The sequence below is a fragment of the Capricornis sumatraensis genome, chromosome 9 (assembly GCF_032405125.1).
Source record: "Capricornis sumatraensis isolate serow.1 chromosome 9, serow.2, whole genome shotgun sequence".
Classification (NCBI taxonomy): Eukaryota; Metazoa; Chordata; class Mammalia; order Artiodactyla; family Bovidae; genus Capricornis; species Capricornis sumatraensis.
Genome location: NC_091077.1, coordinates 61642535 through 61663722, shown reverse-complemented (window position 1 = coordinate 61663722; position 21188 = coordinate 61642535). Strand labels below are relative to the sequence as shown.

General features: G+C 54.9%; 1 protein-coding gene across 2 annotated transcripts in view; it reads right to left on the bottom strand.

The window, feature by feature from the left end:
- Positions 1-2464: 2464 nt before the first annotated feature.
- SYNPO (synaptopodin) overlaps positions 2465-21188 on the bottom strand; it is a 40004-nt gene continuing 21280 nt past the window's right edge. The window contains exons 1-3 of one of the 2 annotated variants that reach the window (XM_068979564.1): positions 17947-18089; positions 9812-12159; positions 2465-4575 (exon numbers count right to left, since the gene is read on the bottom strand). In XM_068979564.1, coding sequence (XP_068835665.1) covers positions 3946-4575; positions 9812-11827 — 2646 coding nt within the window. In that variant the 5' untranslated portion in view covers positions 11828-12159; positions 17947-18089 and the 3' untranslated portion in view covers positions 2465-3945. Of the gene's footprint in view, positions 4576-8099; positions 12160-17946; positions 18090-21188 lie in introns of those variants that run through there. The other variant, XM_068979563.1, reaches the window with a different exon arrangement.

Below are 21188 nucleotides of genomic sequence, written 5' to 3'. Positions count from 1 at the left end.
CACATACACATGCACACACCAAGTCACCTGGAAATGCTGGGAGTGATCACCGTCTCCTGAGCTTGCTAACGGTATCCTCAGTGCCTGGAGTGGGGCCTGCTAGGAACTGGGTGGATATTTGTTGAATGAGCGATGGAATGGGTGGGTAGGTGAATGAATGAATTATCCCCCAATTTCTTTGCTTGACTTGTTCTTTCCTTTCCTTCTTTCCTGCCTTCCTTTCTTCCTTCTGCTTCCTTCTTCCCTTCTCTCTCTCCCTCTACCTTCTCACATTCTCTGAGCTTCTCTCTATGGACTGAAAATAAATAAGGCAGGGCTCTGTCCTCAAGGAGCTCAGCCAGGCCTGTGTCAGCCCCGTAAACAGCTTCTGCAGCGCATCATGGGAAATGCTCTAGGAAGGCCCCAGGGGAGGGTGCCACCCGCTCAGCCTGGGGGTGGGGAAGTCCTCCCAGAGGAGGAGACATTTGAGCTGGGCCTCGAGGCATGAGTGGGAATTCACGGGGCAGAGAGGGGCACGGGTAATTGCAGGCCGAGGCTGCGTCACGTATAAGGATATTAGGGGCCAGCTAGGACTGGGGGCTGGGGTGGTGCTGAGAGATGAGGCCAGACAGGTGGGCAGGGGCTGGATCACAGCAGGCTTTTCAAAAGCAAAGTTTTGTAAAGGGCTGTTGGAGTTTAAAGCAATGGAATGGAGTAGTCAGATGGCATTTTCCAAAGATATATCTGGCTGCCCTGTGGAAAGTGGGTTGGCGGGAGCAAGACTGGAGGCAGGAGGATTTCACTGTGGTCAAGTGAGAGCCAGGGGGTGGCTGGACTGGGTCGATGACAAAGGGCATGGAGAAGAGGAGAGGGGCTTGAGGGGTTTGGGGAATTACCAGGTTGTGGTGAGAGACTGACTGCAGGAGATGAGGAAAGAGCCACTCCCATTTCTGGCTTGAGTTGTTCAAGGAAAACAATGGTGGGGCAGGGGGGCAGATACTTTGGCATGAAATTGGTTTGGAATGAAATTGGTCTGAGGTGTCTGGGCACCAGGATCACCAGTAGGCAGGGGGACACTGTGCTCAGGAGAGGCATCTGCTGAAGATAAAGATTGTGTCAGAGGTACATTAACCACTGCCAGGGAAAGGTGGGACGGGCAGGGATGTGCTGGGTCCAGGGAAGTGATCTCCTGTACCTGTGTGCCAGATAGATTGTCCAAGGGCATCTCTCTTAAGAAGCCTGGACTCTGCTGTGGATCACCTGAACTTAGCTTCCTGACCCTCAGAGTCCTTTGCTCTGTCTCTGCTAGAGGAAGGTGAGGGATGTTCTAGGGCAGGCTTGGCCTCACCTGTGAGTAGAGCCATGATCCCCTTCTCTGGGCAAAGGACACCCCCATCAGAAGAGGATCCCTGCTAATGGTGTGGGTCCTGAGCTCTCTAGGGTTGCCTGGACTCTGATGTTACCTCTTGTAGGAGCTCCTCCTCCTGCCTGAAGCCCGTCATCAGGAAGCAGCCCTAGAGTGCTGGGCCCTGATGCAGCCTGTTGCAGTGACAGTGTCTTGTGGTCAGGGCCCAGGCAATACCACCTTGAGACATCCCCTCACCCCATTCATTCATTATACAGATAGGGATGCTGGGGCCTGGAGAAGGAGTGGGTTTACCCAGGATCACCCAGCTAGTAGGTGATAAGACCAGAACTTCAACCCAGGGACTTCGCCTGTGGCCCAGAGTGTTATCTATGTTCCCCATCTCTCCTCAGGGTTGCTACTTTCCAAGCGCCCATCCCTTGGGTATCAAACATTCTCATCCACCCCACAGCCCATGGGCTGTTCCGTGGTTGGGGAAAGAGAAGAGCTTTAGACATAGCTGAAAATGACACAAGGGACAGAAGAATGCAAGAAGCATTTATTGAGGGCCAGAGCTGAATTCTACAGGAGGCAAAAGGCAGGACCAGGCACTTTCTAGTGGATTAGAGAAGAGGACTAGGGGAGAAGGCGGTGACAGGGAGAGAACAGCCAGACAGAACTGCAGCTTCCCGAGGCTGCCTCCTGCTGACTCTTTGTGGGAAATGCAGGTAGAAGTGGCTTTTTCTGTGTCATTGCATTAACCATAGGTAACCTGACGGTGTCTTTTCTCTGAAAAAGGCCCTTAGCTCCAGCCTCCCATGCTACGAGGGTCCCTGAAGCAGGAGGGGACTTCAGTAATGTGATCACTCATCACTGACAAGCTGGAGCACCCTCTCAACTTCCTACCACCAGAGCCTATGTTCCCAGTCTTGAGGCCTGAGGAATCCTCTGGGATCAGTCCTTTATTCTAAAGCACCTCACCCTGATTCTCTCTCCCATCCTGACCCCAGATTGCCCTAGCCTCACTAAGGGGTTCCAGGTCTAATAACCTGAGGGGTGGGGTAAGTCTACCCCTAAGCCCCCAAATCACCCTCTGTCCCTCACCTTTAGCAACATCCTGGTATCCTTTCACTTACATATATGCCTCTGATCCTCAGCCAGTTCCAACCCCCACCCCCACCCCCACCCTTAGGATCCTGAAACTGATGTTTTAAACCTCTAGAGGGCACCACCAGCCAGCTCTGGAAACTATAGGACTGAGGCACATTCCTCCCTGTGTCCCTTCTGGGCTTCCCAACCAGTCACTACAGCTTAAGGGACAGGCTAGGGCCTGCAGCCAGGCTCCCCAGTGTTACTGGGCACCAGACACTGGCTAGCCCAGAGTGTGATAGGAAAGAGATGAGGCAGAACAGTGCCCACTCCTCTGGGCACAATACAGACGCTGAGCCTGACACTGAAGAGTGGGGGTAATTCCTAAGGAACCAGAAGCACAGGCAGACTCTGGTCTAACCCCTCACTCACCTACCCAAACTCATCTGCCCAGCCAGTCCTCCAGTACTACTCACTCTCCCTTCCTTCCTAATACTATGGAAAGCGTTTCAGGACTGGAAGAGCCCTCAGAGGTCGTCTGGGCCAATTCATTCCCTACTAGAATCTCCTTTATGCATCTTTGCCATGGCTTGCATACTGCCCATAACAGCTCTTTGCCTCCCTCTTTCCAAGTGGGCAACCTCAAACTCAGGGCTATCAAGTAAAGCCAAAGGATAACAGATAGCTCCAGGTCAGACGGTTTTCTCTCTAGCTCAGCTCTGAGCCCAGAGTCTGCCATGAAAGGGCCCAGAAGGGACAGATGAGTTGCAGACACCTATAGCATTCCTGGAGGCCCAAGTCCTGGGCCTGGGGGAAATATTGCCTTACAACTCTCTTCTCTGGCTACAGATGTCCCAGGCAGTCTGAACTGGGATGGAGAAAACATGAGAGGGATCTGAGAGGAGGAATCTTCCTGCTTCTTCTCTCTAGAGAGGCCAGCCGGACACCTTGAGCTGGCCTGGGAGACCCTCTCTAAAGGTCATCATGGTAAAAATAGAGCCTGTCTGGGAAGAGATGGAAAACAGCTGCTCCCTGGGACTTGATGCCAGGGAGGCGGATGGTCAAGCCAGGACTTGGACAGGCAACTCAGGCATAGGATCCTCGGAACACACCCCCTCATTTGCTAGGCCCTAGAGATCAGAGCCAGAAAGGTGGGAGCGGAGTATGGAATCCTGCAGTGCAGCAAGTTTAGGGGCCATACATACAATGCCCTGCCTTGTGTGTACTAATAGAAGGGGGAATTTAGAGGTTTGAGATTGCCTCGGCCAAAGCTCTGTTAAACAGATGGGAAAGCTGAGGAGCATTGGAAAGATCTTTCCACAATGACTGAATGATAGAGCAAGGGCTAGAACCCAAACTTGGATCATCACCCCACCCCCAAGCCCAGAGCTCTCTCCCGCTGACCCCTGATCTCTGGGGCTGTCAAAGTAGCCAGACCTCTTGGGGACATGGTGCTGGGATCTCCCAAGCCCGATGACACTTTTGCCCGCTCGGCCCTCCCAGGGCAGGGATGGGGTGCGGGCGGGGAAGGCTTAGGTGGTGCAGGAGGCCTCGGTCGGGAGGCTGCCACGCTTGAGCCTCAGGCTGCCGTTCCACCCGCGGGGACAGATGTTGTAGCCGAGGATGCCGGGTGATTTAGCCCCGGAGTCCTCGGAGTCGAGGGACACATCGGAGTCCGTGGGCGAGCGGCGGTAGGGGAAGGGCCTAGGTGGTGCAGGCAACGGGCTCCGGGGGATGGGAGCGAACGTGGCCCCGGGGGCCGTGGCTGGACCCGCACGGGCAGGCTGCGGCGAGCGCATGCGTGGCGGCGGCGGCGGCGGCGGCGGCGCCCTCGGTGGGGAGAAGGGCCGGAGGCTCTCGGCGCCCGCTGGCCGCGGGGAGGCGCTCTTGCGCCGGGCCGCGTTGATGATGTTTCGAGCCAGAAGCGCCTGCAGCTGGCGGCTGGGGGGCCGCACCTCCGTCTCAGATCGCAGCGGGGATACGGAGCGCTCGCTCCAAGAGGGGGACATGGGCGGCGGCGGCGGCAGCGGTGGGGGGCTGCTCATGCTGCCCCCACGGCCCGGCTCCCAGGGCCCCGGGCTCACCCAGCCGTCCAGACTGCTGGGGGGCCGGGATGCGCCGGGCGTCCAGGGTGGGGAGGTGGGCAGGCTCTCCCGGCGGTCCTGGGGAGAGAGCAGAGAGGTTGGGGGCAGGTGTTAGTGCTGGCCTCCTCTATACCGGGGTTTTGGACTGAAGTTAGTAGTGCCTGCAGTAAAATGCAGGTGCCTCAACTTTCATGTTTCAGATGCTTGAAAGAGCCCATGCTGCTTGCCCCTGTGCGTCACAGAGAGCCGGGTGGTTTAAGATCGCTCACTTTGGAGATAGACCCCTTTGTTTAATGAATGAACTTCGTCAAATTGCTCCAGCAACAGAAGCAACTGGAAGCCTCTGGGCTTCAGTTTCCTCCTCTGTGAAATGGGAGTATAATAGCCTGTACCCTAGAGGGTTGTTGTGAGCAGTAAATGAGATAACTTATGTAAAAGAATATCACAGTATGAGAAGATTTGCTTGAACAGGTTAAGTGTGCAACAGATGTTAGTTACCATAAAGACACACTGAAAGGATATACATGAAACTAACCAGAGTGGGTCTCTGTTGGGAAGTAGGGTGAACTGGGCAGGGTACACAGCCACAGGGGTGGGAATAAGACTTTTAATGTATTGCTTTTTATATAAGTTTAAGGTTTTGAACCATATGGATATACTATCTATTAAAAAAATTAAAACCAAAAATATTTATCATATTGATCATATTACTAAGACTGGACTTGGGGAAAGGCCTTCTCACTCCCAATCCCCCTGTTGTGTTGGCATGGTCACCTCCTAGTAGCTCCTTGGATCCTTGATCATGTACGTTCCTGCTGACAGATAAAACATAAAAGGAAGTTGGGTCTTTGCTCCGTTCCCTGGACCTCTTGCCAGCATGGGGTAGGGGAGAGTGGATTTGGTGAGGCCAAGTTGGTGGCCCTCTTTGAAGTTATAAAGCGCTGGTCTGCTCTGCACAATCATCCCTGCTTCCTACCTCCTTAGGGACTTTCCAGTCTACAAAGTTTGTTCTCATCCTTCCTCTCTCATCAGATCCTCACAACAGCCTGGTGAGGTAGCCAGTGTTATCACAAGCCATTTTACAGCGATGAAAATGAAGTTCAGAGGTGTAAATAGCTATCTGGTATGTTCTGTCCCACCAGGAAATGTGTGTGTGACTGACTGTTGCTCAAAGGCTGCAGGCAGGCTTAAGTAGTTTGAACTGGTTTGAGAGTACAGATCTTGGGGACCCATGTCCAGCATGTATCTGCTAAATTAGGGGTCCCTGACCTCCGAGTCATGGACTGGTACTGGTCTGTGGCCTGTTAGGAAGTAGGCCACACAGCAGATGAGTGGCCAGCGAGCCAGCCTCATCTGTATTTACAGTCACCCCCTGCCCCCTACTGCTTACATTACCCCCTGAGATCTGCCTCCTGTCAGATCAGCAGAAGCATTAGATTCTCATAAGAGCATGAACCCTACTTCCCTTGAATCATCACAAAGCCATATCCCACTCCCACCCCTTCCCACGTGGTGGAAAAATTGTCAACCATAAAACCGATCCTTGGTATCAAAAAGGTTGAGGATTACTGTACTAAACCATCCATCTGTTTAGCAAATCAGATTCCAGCAAAAGTCAGTCCAATCAGTCTGCAATCCAATCCAAATTAACCAGCAGTCATCTCTGAGTCCAGAACTAGCTGGTCTGTTCAGTGTCTCCTGACCAATCAAAATCTAGAACCACTCATAAGCTCCATTCTCTCATCCAATCAGTAAACTTTCACAGCCTAACCAGTCAACCTCTCATCTAGTCAGAATCTCATTTCTCTCAATCAAAAAGAAGTGATAAATTATTTATCTTTTCCAAACAATGCAGCAGCTACTAGATGGGCCCAGACTCAGAAATGGAGACTTTTAACCTAAAGAGGAATGTATCATAGTCTAAAGCATTTTCATGGGATTGATAATGTTAGGGACCTCCTGGGGACATCCAAGGCTCCAATCATCAAGTAGGAAAGTTAAAGCTCAGCATGGGCTCCGCCCCTTTTACTCCAGGGTCACAGTTGTGTATATATGAGCCAGAAACGTAGCGAGCTGCTGTCTGTGAGCCATCTCAGGAATCTTTCAATCATCTGGGCTGTGGGAAGTGGGGCCAAGAGTTCATGATCCAAGCCTATCAACAAGCACTAAGGCAGAGGAACCAGGGCTTTCAGCCAGGGGAAGAGCAGGCTGAGGCAGGAGGAGCTATGATTAACTGTCTGACATCTCTAAGGACTGCCTTTGCCTTTGGTGGCTTCAAGGGAAAGGCTAGGGCCAGTAAGTGGAAGGAGTAACAGAACTTACTTCTCAGAATGTGTGGGTTGGAATGTTGGGGGCAGTGGCGAGCAACTTCTCATCTTTTGGCGTTGGGCCAAGGCCTGACCTCATCAGAACTGCCCTGTCCTGGGTACTGATTGTGTGTGTGTGTGTGTCTGTGTGTGTGTGTGTGTGTCTGTGTGTGTCTGTGTGTCCCCATGTGCACCCTGGATGGGGGGAGTGCATAATACAGAGATGCTGCAGGGAATCAGAATTATTCACTTTCTGAAAAAGATCTCAATTCATCATATACCTCAGAGCTTCCTGGAAATGCACATGGGTGAAAATTCAGAAAGGAGCACCCACTTAACCCAGCACCAGCCCCAAAGCAGGGCATGTGTGGAGCAAAGAGGACTATCAGAGACCAAAGACAGCCAGCTAGCCCACAGCTTCTGTAATCCTCTCCTTGTGTGGAAGGGGAGCCTGGGGCCTAGGGGGTCACACAAGGAGTCAGGTGCAGATCTGAGGCTGGAACCCATTTTTTCTGGCTCCTGATGGCAGTTTGTTCGGCTCCATGAGGGGAAGAAACTTATTGTATGCAGTGATGACTGGGAAGCTCCCAGATTTAGATAATGGGAGAGTGGGATGCTGAGGGAAACTAAGGGGCAAAAAAGTGTATATGCTGTGGCTAAAGGCACTTATAAAGAATTCAAATAAATCTGGACCATAAGGGGCTTGGGTTTTTCCCATCTACAGACTTTTTGGCCAAACTCCAAAGGAAGGAGAAAACAGAACGTGTCTTCCAAGGGATTCTGGTTCCCTGAGTGCTGACCCGGGGAAGAGAGAAGGCAGCCCTTACTTCCACGCCAGCACACATCTGTACCCACAGCAGATCCAGACACTCAGCAGACGCAGGCAGCACGCGGACTCTCACCACAGGCTCACACACAGTAACTGGACAGTCCCACCCCACTTCCCGGGTCAGAATCGGGGAGGAGGGTGGGGGCCCAGACCACCAGCCAGTGAGCGTGGAAGAAAAGAAGAAGCGAGACAGATTTGAGGCAGAGTGTATTGAGAACAGGAGAGGAAACAAAGTTGAGGGCAGAGCTCAGACAGCCTGGCCGAAGGAACTGCAGGATGGAGGGTGGGCTCTTCCTTTGCTGGCCCTCGGGGGTTGAAGGGAGCAGGGGTCCGGAGCATGGCCTTCACTCTGTCCTGGGAGGGGCTTGGCATGAAGGAGCTGAGCTCACTCCTGACTCCCCCACGCATGCCCCCACGTTCCGGGCAGAATGAACTCACTGGGAAGGCACCCCCGGTTCCCATGGAGATGAGCCGAGAGCTCACGAAAACTGCAGGCTCAGCCCAGCACAGGCACCGCCTCCACCACCCCTTGATCCGCTGGGGAGCCCAGAAATAGGCCTAGGAAAGAGAGGGTGGGTGGTGCTCAGCCCCCGGTCTTGGGAGGCTTCCATCTGAATTCTGCCTCTTGTGTCTATATTCTCTCGCCCCCACAGAATGTGGTTTTGGGGGGCTGCAGCACATCAAAGGTGTCAGAGATGGGAAGGATCTCAGGCTACCTGACTCAAAACCTTCACAGTATGAAGGGGGACACCGAGACCCAAAGATACACATGGAGGCCATATTTTAGAATCCAGATCTCCTAAGTCCCAGCCTTTTCCTCCAGACTTCAAGGTCTCCTCTGTCCCCTCCCCGGGCTGCCGTGCTCCTGCCCCAGTCCTTGCTGTGCTCCCACGGTCTGTCTCCAGGCAATCCTGAACCTGAGCCTAAACTTCTGATTTCCTGGCCTCTCCAGCCACACCCTCCTCGGACGCCTTTACAGACATCTACTTCCCATCTGTCCTAGGACACCTTTGTGCTAATTTCCTTCCCCTCTCTTCCCAGGGGACTCTCTTGTCACTTACAGGACCTTTCTCCCAAAGTACCAGCCTGTCCTGTCCTCTCATTCCTCACAGACTGTCATCGTGTTTATGAGAAAGCTGAGGCCCAGGAAGGGAAAGGGATTTAACCAAAGTCACACAGCAAATGGGGGGCTGAGATGCCTGTCTCCTTGGGGCCCCTTTCTGTGGCACGTAGATGGTTTCTTTCAGCCATGCAGATCTGGGCTGAGGGTGAAACCAAAACAGCCAATGGATCTATTTCTAGGAACCAACTCCCAGCTGCACACCCACCTCTGCAAAGCCTTCTCCTGGGCTCTCTCTCGGGGATCCCCGGGGACCTCCCACACCCCAGAACAGTGAGGGCAAGCCAGGTGGAACCAGGACTGAGGTCTGGGATGAACTGTATAAGCTGTCTAGAAAGCAGAGCCAGATGTTTGAAAAGGGCGTGAAGGCAGCTGAGCAGAGGGGCAGGAAGAAAAGCGTCAGCCAGCAGTGGTGGGCTGAGTCCTCATCCAGCAGAACCCGGGAGAGGAGACAGTGTGGAGGCCGAGGCAGAGGTCTCTGAAGCAGCGGAGAGCAAACAGTGTCCGGAAGGCAGAGGTGGAAGAGACAGACCCGTGCAGGTGAGAATCCAGCAACAGGCAGAAAGAGGCCGAAGCCAGGCCCATGGTGAGGACAGCCCCCTGGGGCGGCAGGCCCTGGGCTGGACAGTCCCACCACAGGGGCAAGCTCTGTGTGCTGCAGAAGCCCCTGTTAGGGCCCCTCTAGGCCTTTCCTCAGCAAGACGCTGGCAGCCCTACAGCTCACAAAGGCCAGGTGAAGAAGCCCCCAGTCTCACTAGGGCCGGCCAAGTGGTCCTCTCTCTGTGACCCTTCTCCCCACTGGTAGCAGACTTCAGATCTCTCAGACGTGGAGTCCAGCCACCTTGTGGGAGGGAAGGGGCAGTGATAGCTCGGAGAGGGGAGGTGACTTGCCCAAACGGCACAAACCTAGCTGGTGGCAGCGTCAGCCCTGAGTCCCCGTACTCCTGACTCAGCCCTGTGCCACTTTCTGCTCTCCGTCCGGTCCCCGGACAGGGGCTTGGACAGGCAGTGGGATCCCTGCGGGGTTCATTACTTGAAGCAGAAGGATGGCTTCCACACCTGAGCCTCGATCCCCACATTCCGGGTGGAGAAGGAGGGCCTGGGGGCTTGCTTGGCTCGGGGAGACCATGCCCTGGAGGGTGACACAGGCGAGATATCACTGCTGTAGGTGGGGCTCACTGTGGTGGGCTGGAGGCCGTCCTGGCCAGTGGTGGTGTAGGAGCGGGAGGGCCGAGGCAGGGCAGGTGACGGTGGGAGAGCCGCCTTGGGCAGGCTGGGCACCAGGTCCAGGGAGCTGGGCTTGGCGGGCGAGGCGGCTCTAGGCGAGGCCTTGGCAGGTTCTTTGATGGGTGAGAGGACGAAAAGGGAGGGCCGCAGTTGGTAGGGCGGCTGCTTGGTGGGCTCTGGACGCAGGACCCCATTCTCAGGCAGGTATCCATGGAAGAGCGAGGCAGGCGGGGTCCGAGCCGGGCTCCGGGAGGCCACTCGGAAGGTGCCGCCAGGTGCATTGGTGGAGTACTTCCAGGAAGAAGGCAGGGACATGGTGGGAGACGGGCAGCGGGCTAGCTCAGCGTGGCCCGAAGACTCGATGACGTACTTCTCCATCCGGGACTGGCGGCGGGCGTAGAGCTCGGCCCCCTTCCCCGAGGCCTCCGAGAGGTTCTGGTTGGGTTTGGGCTTCGGCTTGGCCTGGATGCGCGGTGACTTGAGGCAGGAGGCCCACTCGGGGACGGTCTCCTCAGCGTCGGCAGGGCTGGCCCTGTCCCGGGGTGCGGGCTCCTGCTGGAAGTTGGAGGCCTCGGCCCCAAGGGCGAAGGGCTCCTCCTCCAGGCCCGCCTCCCCCTGGTCCCTCTGCCTGCGCTTCTCATCAGCCGTCTGTACCAGGTCCAGCAGATCTGGATTCGGGGTCACCTTGGGCTTCTCCACGAAGGTGAACATGGATTTCCGGCTGCCCCTGCGGGCCATCGATTCCTCCAAAATGCCCGTCTTGCTGGCAGGGACTGCCTGGCCCTTTAGATGAGAAGGCTTGGGGTCAGAGCTGGGGTACAGGGCAGAATAAGATGGGGGAGACCTAACCCCGGAAGTCAGGGGGGCTGTGGACAAGGTCTCAGCATAGGTCGGTGGTGGGGTAAAGTTTCCCAGGGGTTGTCTCTCCAAGGCGGGGCTTCGCTGTGCCACGGGCCTCCTCTCCAGCATGGGGCTGTGGGACATTACGTGTCTCTGTGGCCGGGGGCTCCTGTCTGCCACACTGGGGGGCTGGGGGACGGGGGCCTTCTCCCCACGATGTCGTCTCTCTACCATAGGGCTTCGCTCCATCTGACCGGTGCTGCCCGGCGCCTGGATCCCAAAGGGCCTGGCCGTCCTATTGACCACGGATGGAGGCTTGGCCAGTGTGAGGTGGACCTCGCTGTACAGTTTGGTGGGCGTGGTGGTGGTTGTCCGCCCGGACATCTCTTGCTCTGTGGACACCACTGGGGCTCCAAGCTGGACATCAATGAGCAGGGAGCTGGACATGAAATCTGGGCCCAGGGGCCTGGTGCTGGAGATGGGAGTAACTTCTCTAGAGAAGGTGCTGGTGGTGGTAGGTGGAGCTGATACCTTATCAATTAGGAGCGTGCTGGATCTCACCTCCACAGCTGGCTCCTGGGGTTGCCCGCCAGCACACGGGGTGCTGGGTTTGAAATCCGGCACCGCATCATTTGGAGGAAGCTGCACCTCGGAAGAATTCTGTTGGACGCTGGAGAGAGGCAGGCTCTGTGGGGTGATGGCTGCCGATAGGTTCTGATTGACATCTGTGGCTGGCAGGTTGTGGTTGCCATTAGAAGCTGGCGTGACAAGTGTGGTGCCGGCTGAGGGAAGGTTTTGGTTGGCATCTGCAGCCGGGCTGTGGACCTCCTCCGGAGGTGGGGTTGGGGGACTCTGCTGGGCTTCTCTGTTCTGGGACAGGTGGAGCCCGTTGGCCGTCAGCAGGGCTGCATTCTCCTTTAGATAAACCACCAGTGGCACCTCCTCCTCCTCGCTGGCCATCTTCTCCAGGTGCCGGAGCAGGCCGGCTTCCTCCGAGCAGCCCTCCATGCTGTGACTGGGGACCCCTGTGTCAGCGCTCTGGCAGGCAGGGTTTCTCGGAGGGCCTGGCTCAGGGAGCGAGGTGGGACTCAGGCGGAGCCCCGGGGCATGGCCTGTGGGGCTTGCAGGGGGCACTCTGAGGGGCTCCTGGCTAGACTTCGGCCCCCTCTGGCCGTGGCTCTCCAAGGTGAACTCGTTCACCCTCTGCCGGCGCCTGTTGAAGAGCTGGACTCCGCGGGAGTTGGAGCTGGGAGGGGTGGTTAGCTGGGCTGCGATCTGCTGGCTCCTTGCCTTGGCCTCGTTTAGATCCTTCTCGGTGAGGCTAGTACTCCGGCCCAGCGCTGCGGGAGAGACAGGGGGCCAGTCAGCACATGGGATTGCGGAGCCACAGCGGTACACAGACAGACAGATGGTCACCCGTGCTCCCCAACTACAGGTGACCTTTTCCTCTGGAATTCGATCTTTACTCACCGTTTCCTAGAACCTCCTCTCCTCATAAAGATCCCTGACCCAACCACCATGGCCCAACTCAAATGCCACCACCCGTGTAAAACCTTCCTGGATTACCCTTTCAGTATTCACCAACCCCTTGCTTGGATTCCGCCTGAAGGTTGTTGACAAGGCACTTTCCCAGACTCAGCAAGAACGCCTCACCCCAGCAGTCATGGCCCTACTACATCCTGGACGCATCTTATGCCACCCTTCTCTCTCACTGGGCTCTGCCCAGGCTGACATTCTGGTCCTTGAAAATGACAGGTTTGTTCCTGCCCAGGGCCTTTGCACTTGCAGTTCCCTCTACTTGGAATGATCTTTTCCCAGGGGGCATTCCGTGTTCCTTCTTATCACTCAGGACTCACCTCTCTGGGGGGGCGGAGGTCTTCCTCTATAATCAGCCTTACCCTTTCCTAACCCATCTCTTTGTTTTCTTCATAGCAATCAACACAATTCAGTATTATCTTCTTTATAAGTTTCCTTGTCTATTATCCATCTCCCTGCCTAGAACATAAGCTCTAAGGGGGAAATGACCTTTCTTGATTTGTTCATCCCTTAACCCTGACCCCTAGAATAGTTCCTGGCAAAAGTGAGCACTCAGTCAGCATTACTATCTGCATGAATGAACTGGCAGGACATCTTCTCTGTATCTCTTAGGGCCCTTTATACTTTCAGAGTATAGTCATCTGTTAATACTAATGCTTTCCCTTTTTAGAATAGGTGATGCATTTTCATGGACTAAAAAAACTTAAAAACATTAAAAAGTATATGGTGATAAAAAATTTCCTCTGCCTCCAAGTGCTCCACATCACACATCAGGTAGCAACCGTTAATGGTTTCTTTTAAGTCCTTGAAAATTTGCTTCCCATTTTCATTTAAACAATCATGTAAAAATTCTCACACTTTAATGTTATAAAAGTAATAAATTGAGCTAATTTCAGCAGTGACTATACTAGAACAGCACGTTACCTCATCTTATCCTCACAAGAACCGTAGAAACCGCTATTTTACAGAAATGGAAAATGAGGTCCAGAGACTTGTAAGTAACTCACCCAAGATCACACAGCAAAGGGTGGCAAGGCTGGAGTCAGAACCAGCTCTATATGGGCCACAGCACATGCTCAAGCTGCCTGCTTGTCCCAGACGCCCCTTTTGGGAATTACAGGGGACAGAGTTGGTGGAAGTCAGGGTTCAGTCTGGGGCCTGAGGTCAGGGATCAGGTGGGGTCAGGCCCTATTAATCTGTAAATTCACCACAGGCCACCATTCCTCTTTCTATCGCCAGTGCCCAGCTGGCACACAGTCAGTGTTCACTCTGTGTTTATTGAGTAAGGAATGAAGAAATGGACACATGAACAAATGGACCTGTGCACAGATGGATGGCACAGGCTGTGGCCAGGGCTAGCAGCTCAGTCGGCGGCTGGGAAAATTGCTCCCCTTGTCACCCCTCCCCACCGAGGAAGCTAATTAGTTCTTGAGGAATCTGACCTTGCCCTCCCTCCTACCTTGCCCTCATTAGCACTGGCCGTGACATGCTGAGTGGGTCTCCCGGGACAGTTTTCCTAGGCATCTTGCCAGCAAGGCTCAGAATTCATGGACTCTCAGAGCTCGAAGGGCTCTTACAAAGGAGCTTTTTCACTATCACCCCCATTTTATAGATGAAGAAATCAAGGTCTGGAGATGACTCAAGGTGGAGCTCACACCAGGGGAGGCCCACACAGAGCACAGTGACTGCCAACAGCCAATTCAAGGGGCCACAGGCTCTCTGGCCCCAACCTCCTCCTTCCCTCCTCCCATCACCACCTGGCTCCCCAACACACACACCTCTGCCCACCTGTGCAGAACAGCTACAACACAGCCTGCCCCATGTGCCCCTGATACCTGTTTTGCTCGTGGTAGGGCTCCTCTCCTGCCTGGATCACCCCATCGATAAAAGGTGACAGCGTTGAAGGTTGAGCCAGGCTGCTTCCCGGCGGGGAAATTAGGTAGGGGCAAGCCAGCCACACAGGAGGAGTTGGTCAGCTCACGCGATGTCCCTCTCCTCTGCTCTGCTTAGAAACCAGACCTCCCAGGCCAAATCCAGGCTCTGCTATTTGCTAGCTGTGTGACCTTAGCAAGTGACTGCTCCTCTCGGAGCCAGTTTCCTTAATTGAGAAGAAGGTAATAAAAGCACTGACATTAGGGTTTGGAGGCTACGATGAGGTCACAGATGTCAAGGGGGTCATTGTCTTTCAGCCCAAGTAGACAGGACAGAGGCCTCGTGCTTGCCTGGAATGGAGCTGGCAGTTGGTGACCGCACGTGACTCCCTGGAAGGGGTCAGAGCTGCTTCTAGCAAAGGAGATTCATTCCACAGATCATAGTCCTGAGGGGATATGACTCTCTAGCGGTCACACAGCAGGGGATTCCAGAGTGATCAGCAGGCAGGGATCGCTGCCCCAAGTCACAGAACCTCAGAATCTCAGGGATGGCTGTCACCGTGTCCAGCGCCCCACACAATTCCTGCACCCCTGCAACCACGTCCCTAAGTGTCTAAGCCTTACACACTCAACTGCTCACTACCCTAAGGATGCGCCTTCTACTAATTAACATTCTTCAGCCCCAAAGTCACTCCTTATATTAACTCCCACCTCTTGACATGACTCTGCCCCCCACCGCCACACAGATAAAGAGCTTTCTCTTTCCAACTTACAGCCCTGCAGAGACTTCAGCCACAGGTCCCATACCACAGGGCACGGTAAGGATAAACATCCCTGGGCCCACCAGCGGCTCTTATGACACAGCTGCAGCCATCAGAGCACATACTGATTGGGCTCTTACTGTGTACCCAGACATGGACTTCACACATACTATCCTATTTAATTCCCAAAATGATTCTGTGAAGCACAAATTACTATCATTCACTTAAAAAACCAAAACATTTTATTTATTTGCTTTTGGCTGTGCTGGATCTTTGTTGCTGCGTGAGCTCCTCTCTAGCTGTGGGGAGTGGGGGCTGCTCTCTAGCTGTGGGGAGTGGGGGCTGCTCTCTAGCTGTGGGGAGTGGGGGCTGCTCTCTGGCTGTGGGGAGTGGGGGCTGCTCTCTAGCTGTGGCATTTGGGCTCAGCAGCTGTGGCTCCCAGGCTCTAGAGCACAGACTTGGTGGTTGTAGCGCGTGTAACTCCTCAGCATGTGGGATCTTCCCAGATCAGGGATCAAACCTGTGTCTCCTACCCTGGCAGGCGGATTCTTTACCACTGAGCCACCAGGGAAGCCCTGTGATTCACTTTTTAGTGATGAGAAAACCAAGGCTAAGAGATAATGCCCAAGGTCACAGAGCCAGAAAGCAGGGGTGGGGCGGGCTCACCCCTGGCTCTTCAGGACTCCAGGGGGCACCAGTCCTTCCAGCCAGCAGCTTCCACAGTGCCAAGCTCCTAGACAGGGCCTCAGTGTGCGCATAATTCAGATCTTCCAAAGCCTCTGTGCTTCTGTTTTGTTTTTCTCTTCGCTTCTCTGTTTCAGTCCTATCCCAGGGCTGGTTCTCAGGGTCACAGGGCTAGAAAATGTTCCAGTGTCAGAGCATGAAGGGCCCTCAGGGATAAGCTGGCCTGGGAGGCTTTAGAGAGGGAGAGGGTCAAAGAGAAGGCCATGGGCCAGGACCTGGTCTGCTGACCTCCAGCCAGCCTGGGACCCTCCCCCACACTACTGTTCCCAGACCAGAGGAACCCAGCAGAAAAGGCCAGGGGGTGAGACAGCCCTGTCTCCGAGGGAGCTCCCGTACCCCCATCCCAGCCCGCAGTGACTCCATGGAAAAGGAATTTGGCAGGAGGCTTGGACCAGACCCAGCCAGCAATCCAGACGACTTTTGCCACCCTGCACAAACAAAGCTGAGAGAATGGGGGGCTGGGCCAACTATAAGCACCTCAGATCCCCCTAGTGCAGGGCATCAGGGGCGGCAGCTCCACCCCAAATTCCCCAGACTAGGGAACTGCCACCCCTGGTGATGCCCCAGCCAGCTGGATTCAAGATTGTGGTCCCCAGTGTCAGAGACACAAGAGATGGCTGTGGCCCACAGGGGGCAGCCCCCTTGCTGAGCCCCCAATCTTCTTGCACCGGTAAAAGTCGTAACACCCCCCTCTTCTCCCAGCCTCTTCAGTGGTGGTCCTTGAAAGACCCACCCTGGACATTGGATAAGGGGGTTCTGAAGACAGGCCTTTAGGAGATGAAGGGATGAGGGCAGACTCAAGGAAGAGCTGCCCTGGGGTCTGGAGATCTGGGTCCGACAGGGTTGAATCCCTAAGTGGGGAAGGGGAATGAGAAGCCCTGAGTACCCCCCTTAGAGTGAAGATCGCAGTGGCTGCTATAATTACTGAGCCCTCAACGGCCCACTATAACGTGCTGCGCCGTGCACTTTATACCCATCATCTCATTCGATCCTCCCAACAATCCCGAGGAATAAGTACTATTATTCTTCCCAGTTTGCAAATGAAACTAGAGCTCAGAGAAACCTGCCCAGGGTCATATGACTTGTACATAGCAGAGCTGGGATTCAAAACTCCCAAGCCTGGTTGCTGAATCTCCGTTCTTAACCACCTTGCCTTCCGGACCCTGACTCTGGTGGGAGGAGTATGGACAGAGACTCCAGTGCTCCCGAGTGCTGATCTGCGGGCCCCTCTGCTCCCACAACTGGTAATCGGCACCCACCATGGTGTTCTCTCCTCTGCATATGCAGCTGCCTAGAGCGCCTGATGCTTTCTTCCCCTTCTTCCTCTCAGCAGAAGAGCTGATAAACTCATTGTTACTAAGGGGAAAATGACTGCTAGGACATAAAAACCTAGTGGAGTGGAAAGAGCACTGTGGGGAGTCAGGAGACCTGAACTCGAGTTGTGCCCAGGCGGCGATAAGCCCTTTCTCTCACCCCATCACTTCTGTTGGCAGCTGTCTGTTCTGCTGACCATCAGGCCTCTTGACCGAGGATCCAAAGGAGGGAGGCGGGGCAGGGGAACGGAGGCCAGAGCAGAAGGTCAGGACAGGGAGAGAATTCAAGGAAATGCTTCTTCACACGGCTGCCGTCAATGGGAGTGCCCGGGCCCCGAGCAGGGTGGAGAGGGTCGGGGAGCCAGAGGTAGGAAGAGAGACTGGCTGGAGACAGCCCATTGTGGCTGCCTGGAAGTCTTGGCAATGGGACAGGTAAACAGGCTGGGTAAACTGCCCCCCTGTGGGGTCAGGAAGGAACCAATGGCTGGCCGCTGCACAGCTTCGGCCTCAGCTGGGGGCAGGAAGATGAACTGGGACTGAGTAATGGCCTGGCTACCTTGCCAGCCCCTGCCCCACATCCTCCCTACTGAAAGGAGGAAATGACACAGGCTCCTTTCCCTGGGGAGTTCTCCATCCACGCCAAAGTCCTGGTGAGCATAACAGACTGCCAGGTCTCTTCTCAGAGGCGAATAATTCATACTAAGGTGAGAAGGACTGCCAGAACAGGAGATGATAGGAATGAAAGTGGAGAGCCCCAGACCTAGCTCCAGCCTTGCCATCAACAGGCTGGCAGGTCATTGCATGCCTCTCCCTTAATGCCCCGGGGGGGGACCTGAGACCGGAGAAGGGTGCCCTGTGCCCTGAGTCACATACCCCAAGCCACCGAGGCTCGCTGTACTCACTCTGGCAGGGTCCTCCCTGCTGCCCTGCGCCCCGCTGGATGCCGAGCCGGCCTCGATTCTGAAAGCCTCCTGGAAAGGCAGCCCATCGACTAGCTGACAAAGAGGAAAATCCTACATTGACGGCAACACAGAGGAGCTGGATGTGACTTCTCTCCTCCACAGATGACTCAGCCTAGCTCTTTATCAGGAAAACCGATTTTGCAACAGCCTTTTAAATGGCCTCTCCGCCTCCAGTCTCTCCCCCGCCAATCTACCCGCCCCGTGCTGCCGGATTCATCTTTCTCCCTCCTGACTCCACTGTGTCGGGCCTCTCTCCTCCTCTCCAGAACATGGGGCATCAAGCACCCAGGCCTCATCCCGGCAGTCAGGGCTTGCCCAAGAGCTTGCTCACTGCTCCCTGCGTCCTCAGCAAGGGTCAGAGGGGATCCAAAGGCATGTGTTTCCCTCACCTGCCCTGTGAGTTCCAGCCTCTGCTATGGGTCTGCACAGACCCCTCCACTCAGAACACTGCTCTGTCTCCTGTCCTTTCTATAGGTTCAGTCCTTGGATCATCCAGGTTTTATCTGCACCACTTAACAACCTCATATTTTGCATATTATTCGTTTGAGTGAGAGTTCTCCTCCAGGGCATGCTCACCACATGCCCCATGCTAGGCCTTTCCTTCATTTACAGCGGCCAGGAGGACAGTGGTCCCCTCAGCTCTGCATTAGAGAAGAAATGGACTCAGGCGTGAAGTGACTTGCTCAAGGTGGCATGGTTAGTGGGATTTGAACCTAGGGTTGCCCAGAGGTGGGATTTGAACTTAGGGTTGCCCAGCACCCAGCCCAGGACCCATCACATGGGCCATGCTGCCTCTTCCCAATGTCTTGCTTTGCAGCAGTCAGGGTCTGGGTCTGATTTCCCCCAGAGAGAGCAAGAGCCTAGGGGCAAGGGTCTCAGCTGCTTCTGCCTTGTCCCTCGCACATTTCTTGGGGGCTTGGAGAAATGATGAAATCGATGAGGATGCCATAGCCAAGTGAGTTGCTCCAAACGCTGCCAAGCCAAAGGTGTAGCATGTGTGCTCTCATTGAATCCTCATGGCAACTCATAAAGGAGGCCCCCTTACAGCTGTTTTAGGGATGAGAAAAACAAGACCAGAGAATCGGCAAACTCACCCCAGGTCTCCCATCCAGCCAGGGACAGGCAGAGTGGAGCTGGAGCCCGGGAGTCTGACTGATTCCACACCCAGGCCCCTCCTTCTGAAGAGCTCTGCCCACAAAGCACACTCTCCCCACCTACTGTCCCAGGCCCAGCCCAATTGCTGCTTCCTCCAGGAAGTTCCCATCAATCCATCCAGACTCCTAGATCAATGCTCCTGCCCTGCTCCACCTGGCCCAGGGGCCTCCAAGAGAAGGGGGTTTAGAGGAAACAAACAGACTGAGAAAGCCAAGGAACCAAGGCCCAAAGAGAAAGAGGCTGGGACTGGTCCAACTCCTGTATCTCCTGCTGGCAGGGGGTTGGGATCAGGCAGCACAGGATGAGTGGGCCAAGTCGAGGGCCCCCAGGTCAAATTGGCATGGGCCTTGGTGAGCAGCTAACCCGGTAGGCCACAGGCGCTGATCACTGCTGGCTGATGCTGTGTGGTTCTCCTCTGCTGAAGGCCAGGAGCCACCACCTTCCTCCACCTACTCTACTAGCTAGTAGAGGCAAGCTCAGCCCCAGATGCACAGCAAACTGGAAAGGGTTGGTTCCCAGGGGGCCAAGCTCAGACCCAGGCTGCCCCTCCCATTCGAGCCCTGCTGAGCCAGGCCTGCCCCCACCCCCAAGCCCTCTCCTTGCAGCAGCCTCCATCTTCCCAGATCAGGGAGCCTTGAGTGTACAGAAAGGACTACCACACCCTACCCTTCAAGAGAAAACATTTGATCCAGGAGACGAAAAAGTGGTGAGTGAGGGCAGAGGAGAGAGAACTCCCCCCAACCTGTGCCTCTCCCACGAGTAGAGCGGGGTCTAGTCTATCTCAGGGTCCCCAGCACCCAGCCCCGGTGTACCAAGTTGCTTCAGTGTGTCCAACTCTGTGTGACCCCATGGACTGAAGCTGTCCAGGCTCCTCTGTCCATGGATTCTCCAGGCAAGAATACTGGAGTGGGTTGCCATGCCCTCTTTCAAGGGATCTTCCCAACCCAGGGATCGAACCCACATCTCTTGCATCTGCCTGCATTGGCAGGAGGGTTCTTTACCACTTATGCCACCTGGAAAGCCGAGATATAGCCTTTCCTCTTGGTTCTGTGGCAGCCTGCGGCCAGAGCTGTTCCCATCCTCTCCAGACTCAGCAGAGGTCATCAAGCAGGAGGGCTCCCACAATCCAAATCCACCTCCCATCTTACTCCACCAGGCATCCCAGGAGATGAATTCTAGATTTGTCTAGGACTCAGATTCCTTGAGATCCTAGATCCCAGATCTAGAGAGTGGTTTCTGGAGGAAGCAGGGAAAGGAAAGAGGGAGGTAGTAACAAGCCTGTGGGTGAAAAGGGAGATGAAACTCAAATGGCAGTATTAGATCCAAGAGGCAAAATATTCCATTGAGTGCCAGGAGAATATAGAGTCTAAAAGACGAATGAGGATGAAGCAATCTGGGAAGTCTTCCTGGAGGAGGTGGCATATGCCCTATTTCTGAAAAGATTGAGTTGTGGAAGCATTCCAAGCATTGGGGCAGCCTTGTGGAGGCTGGAAAGCGCAAGACAATCCCCACCTGACTTCCCCTCTACTCATAACCCCAGTCAAGACAGCTGGAGAGGAAAGCACCTCTGTCAAGGGGATACACCCAACTCATTAGGCTTGCCCAGAGGCTGATGGTGACTGGGATGGTCCAGGTTGAGTTCCAGGGAGCTATGTACATGAGCAGGCTCATGCTCGGAGCCCAGAAGCACCGTGGTATCTTCCCTGGGCCTCCGGGTGGGTTACATAACCGCCCCACTGCTGGGGCCACAGATTCAGCCGGGACCCTCCTCCGCCTCCACCTCCCCAGCCATCTGTCTGTGCTGCTTCCCTCTCATACAGGAGGCCACCGCACTGCCGAAAGCAAGGCCAGCGCCCTGTGGTAAATTCCCCACATTCCTTCCTCACAGAAAAATAAATAACGAGAAGAAAAAACTCTGGAGGAATGATAATGACGGCCCCAGCACGCAGCAGTCCCAGCTCGCTGCCCTGCCCGCCCTGTAGAGCAGAGCCCATCCTGGGGATGAGGGTGGGCACGCTGCTGCTTCT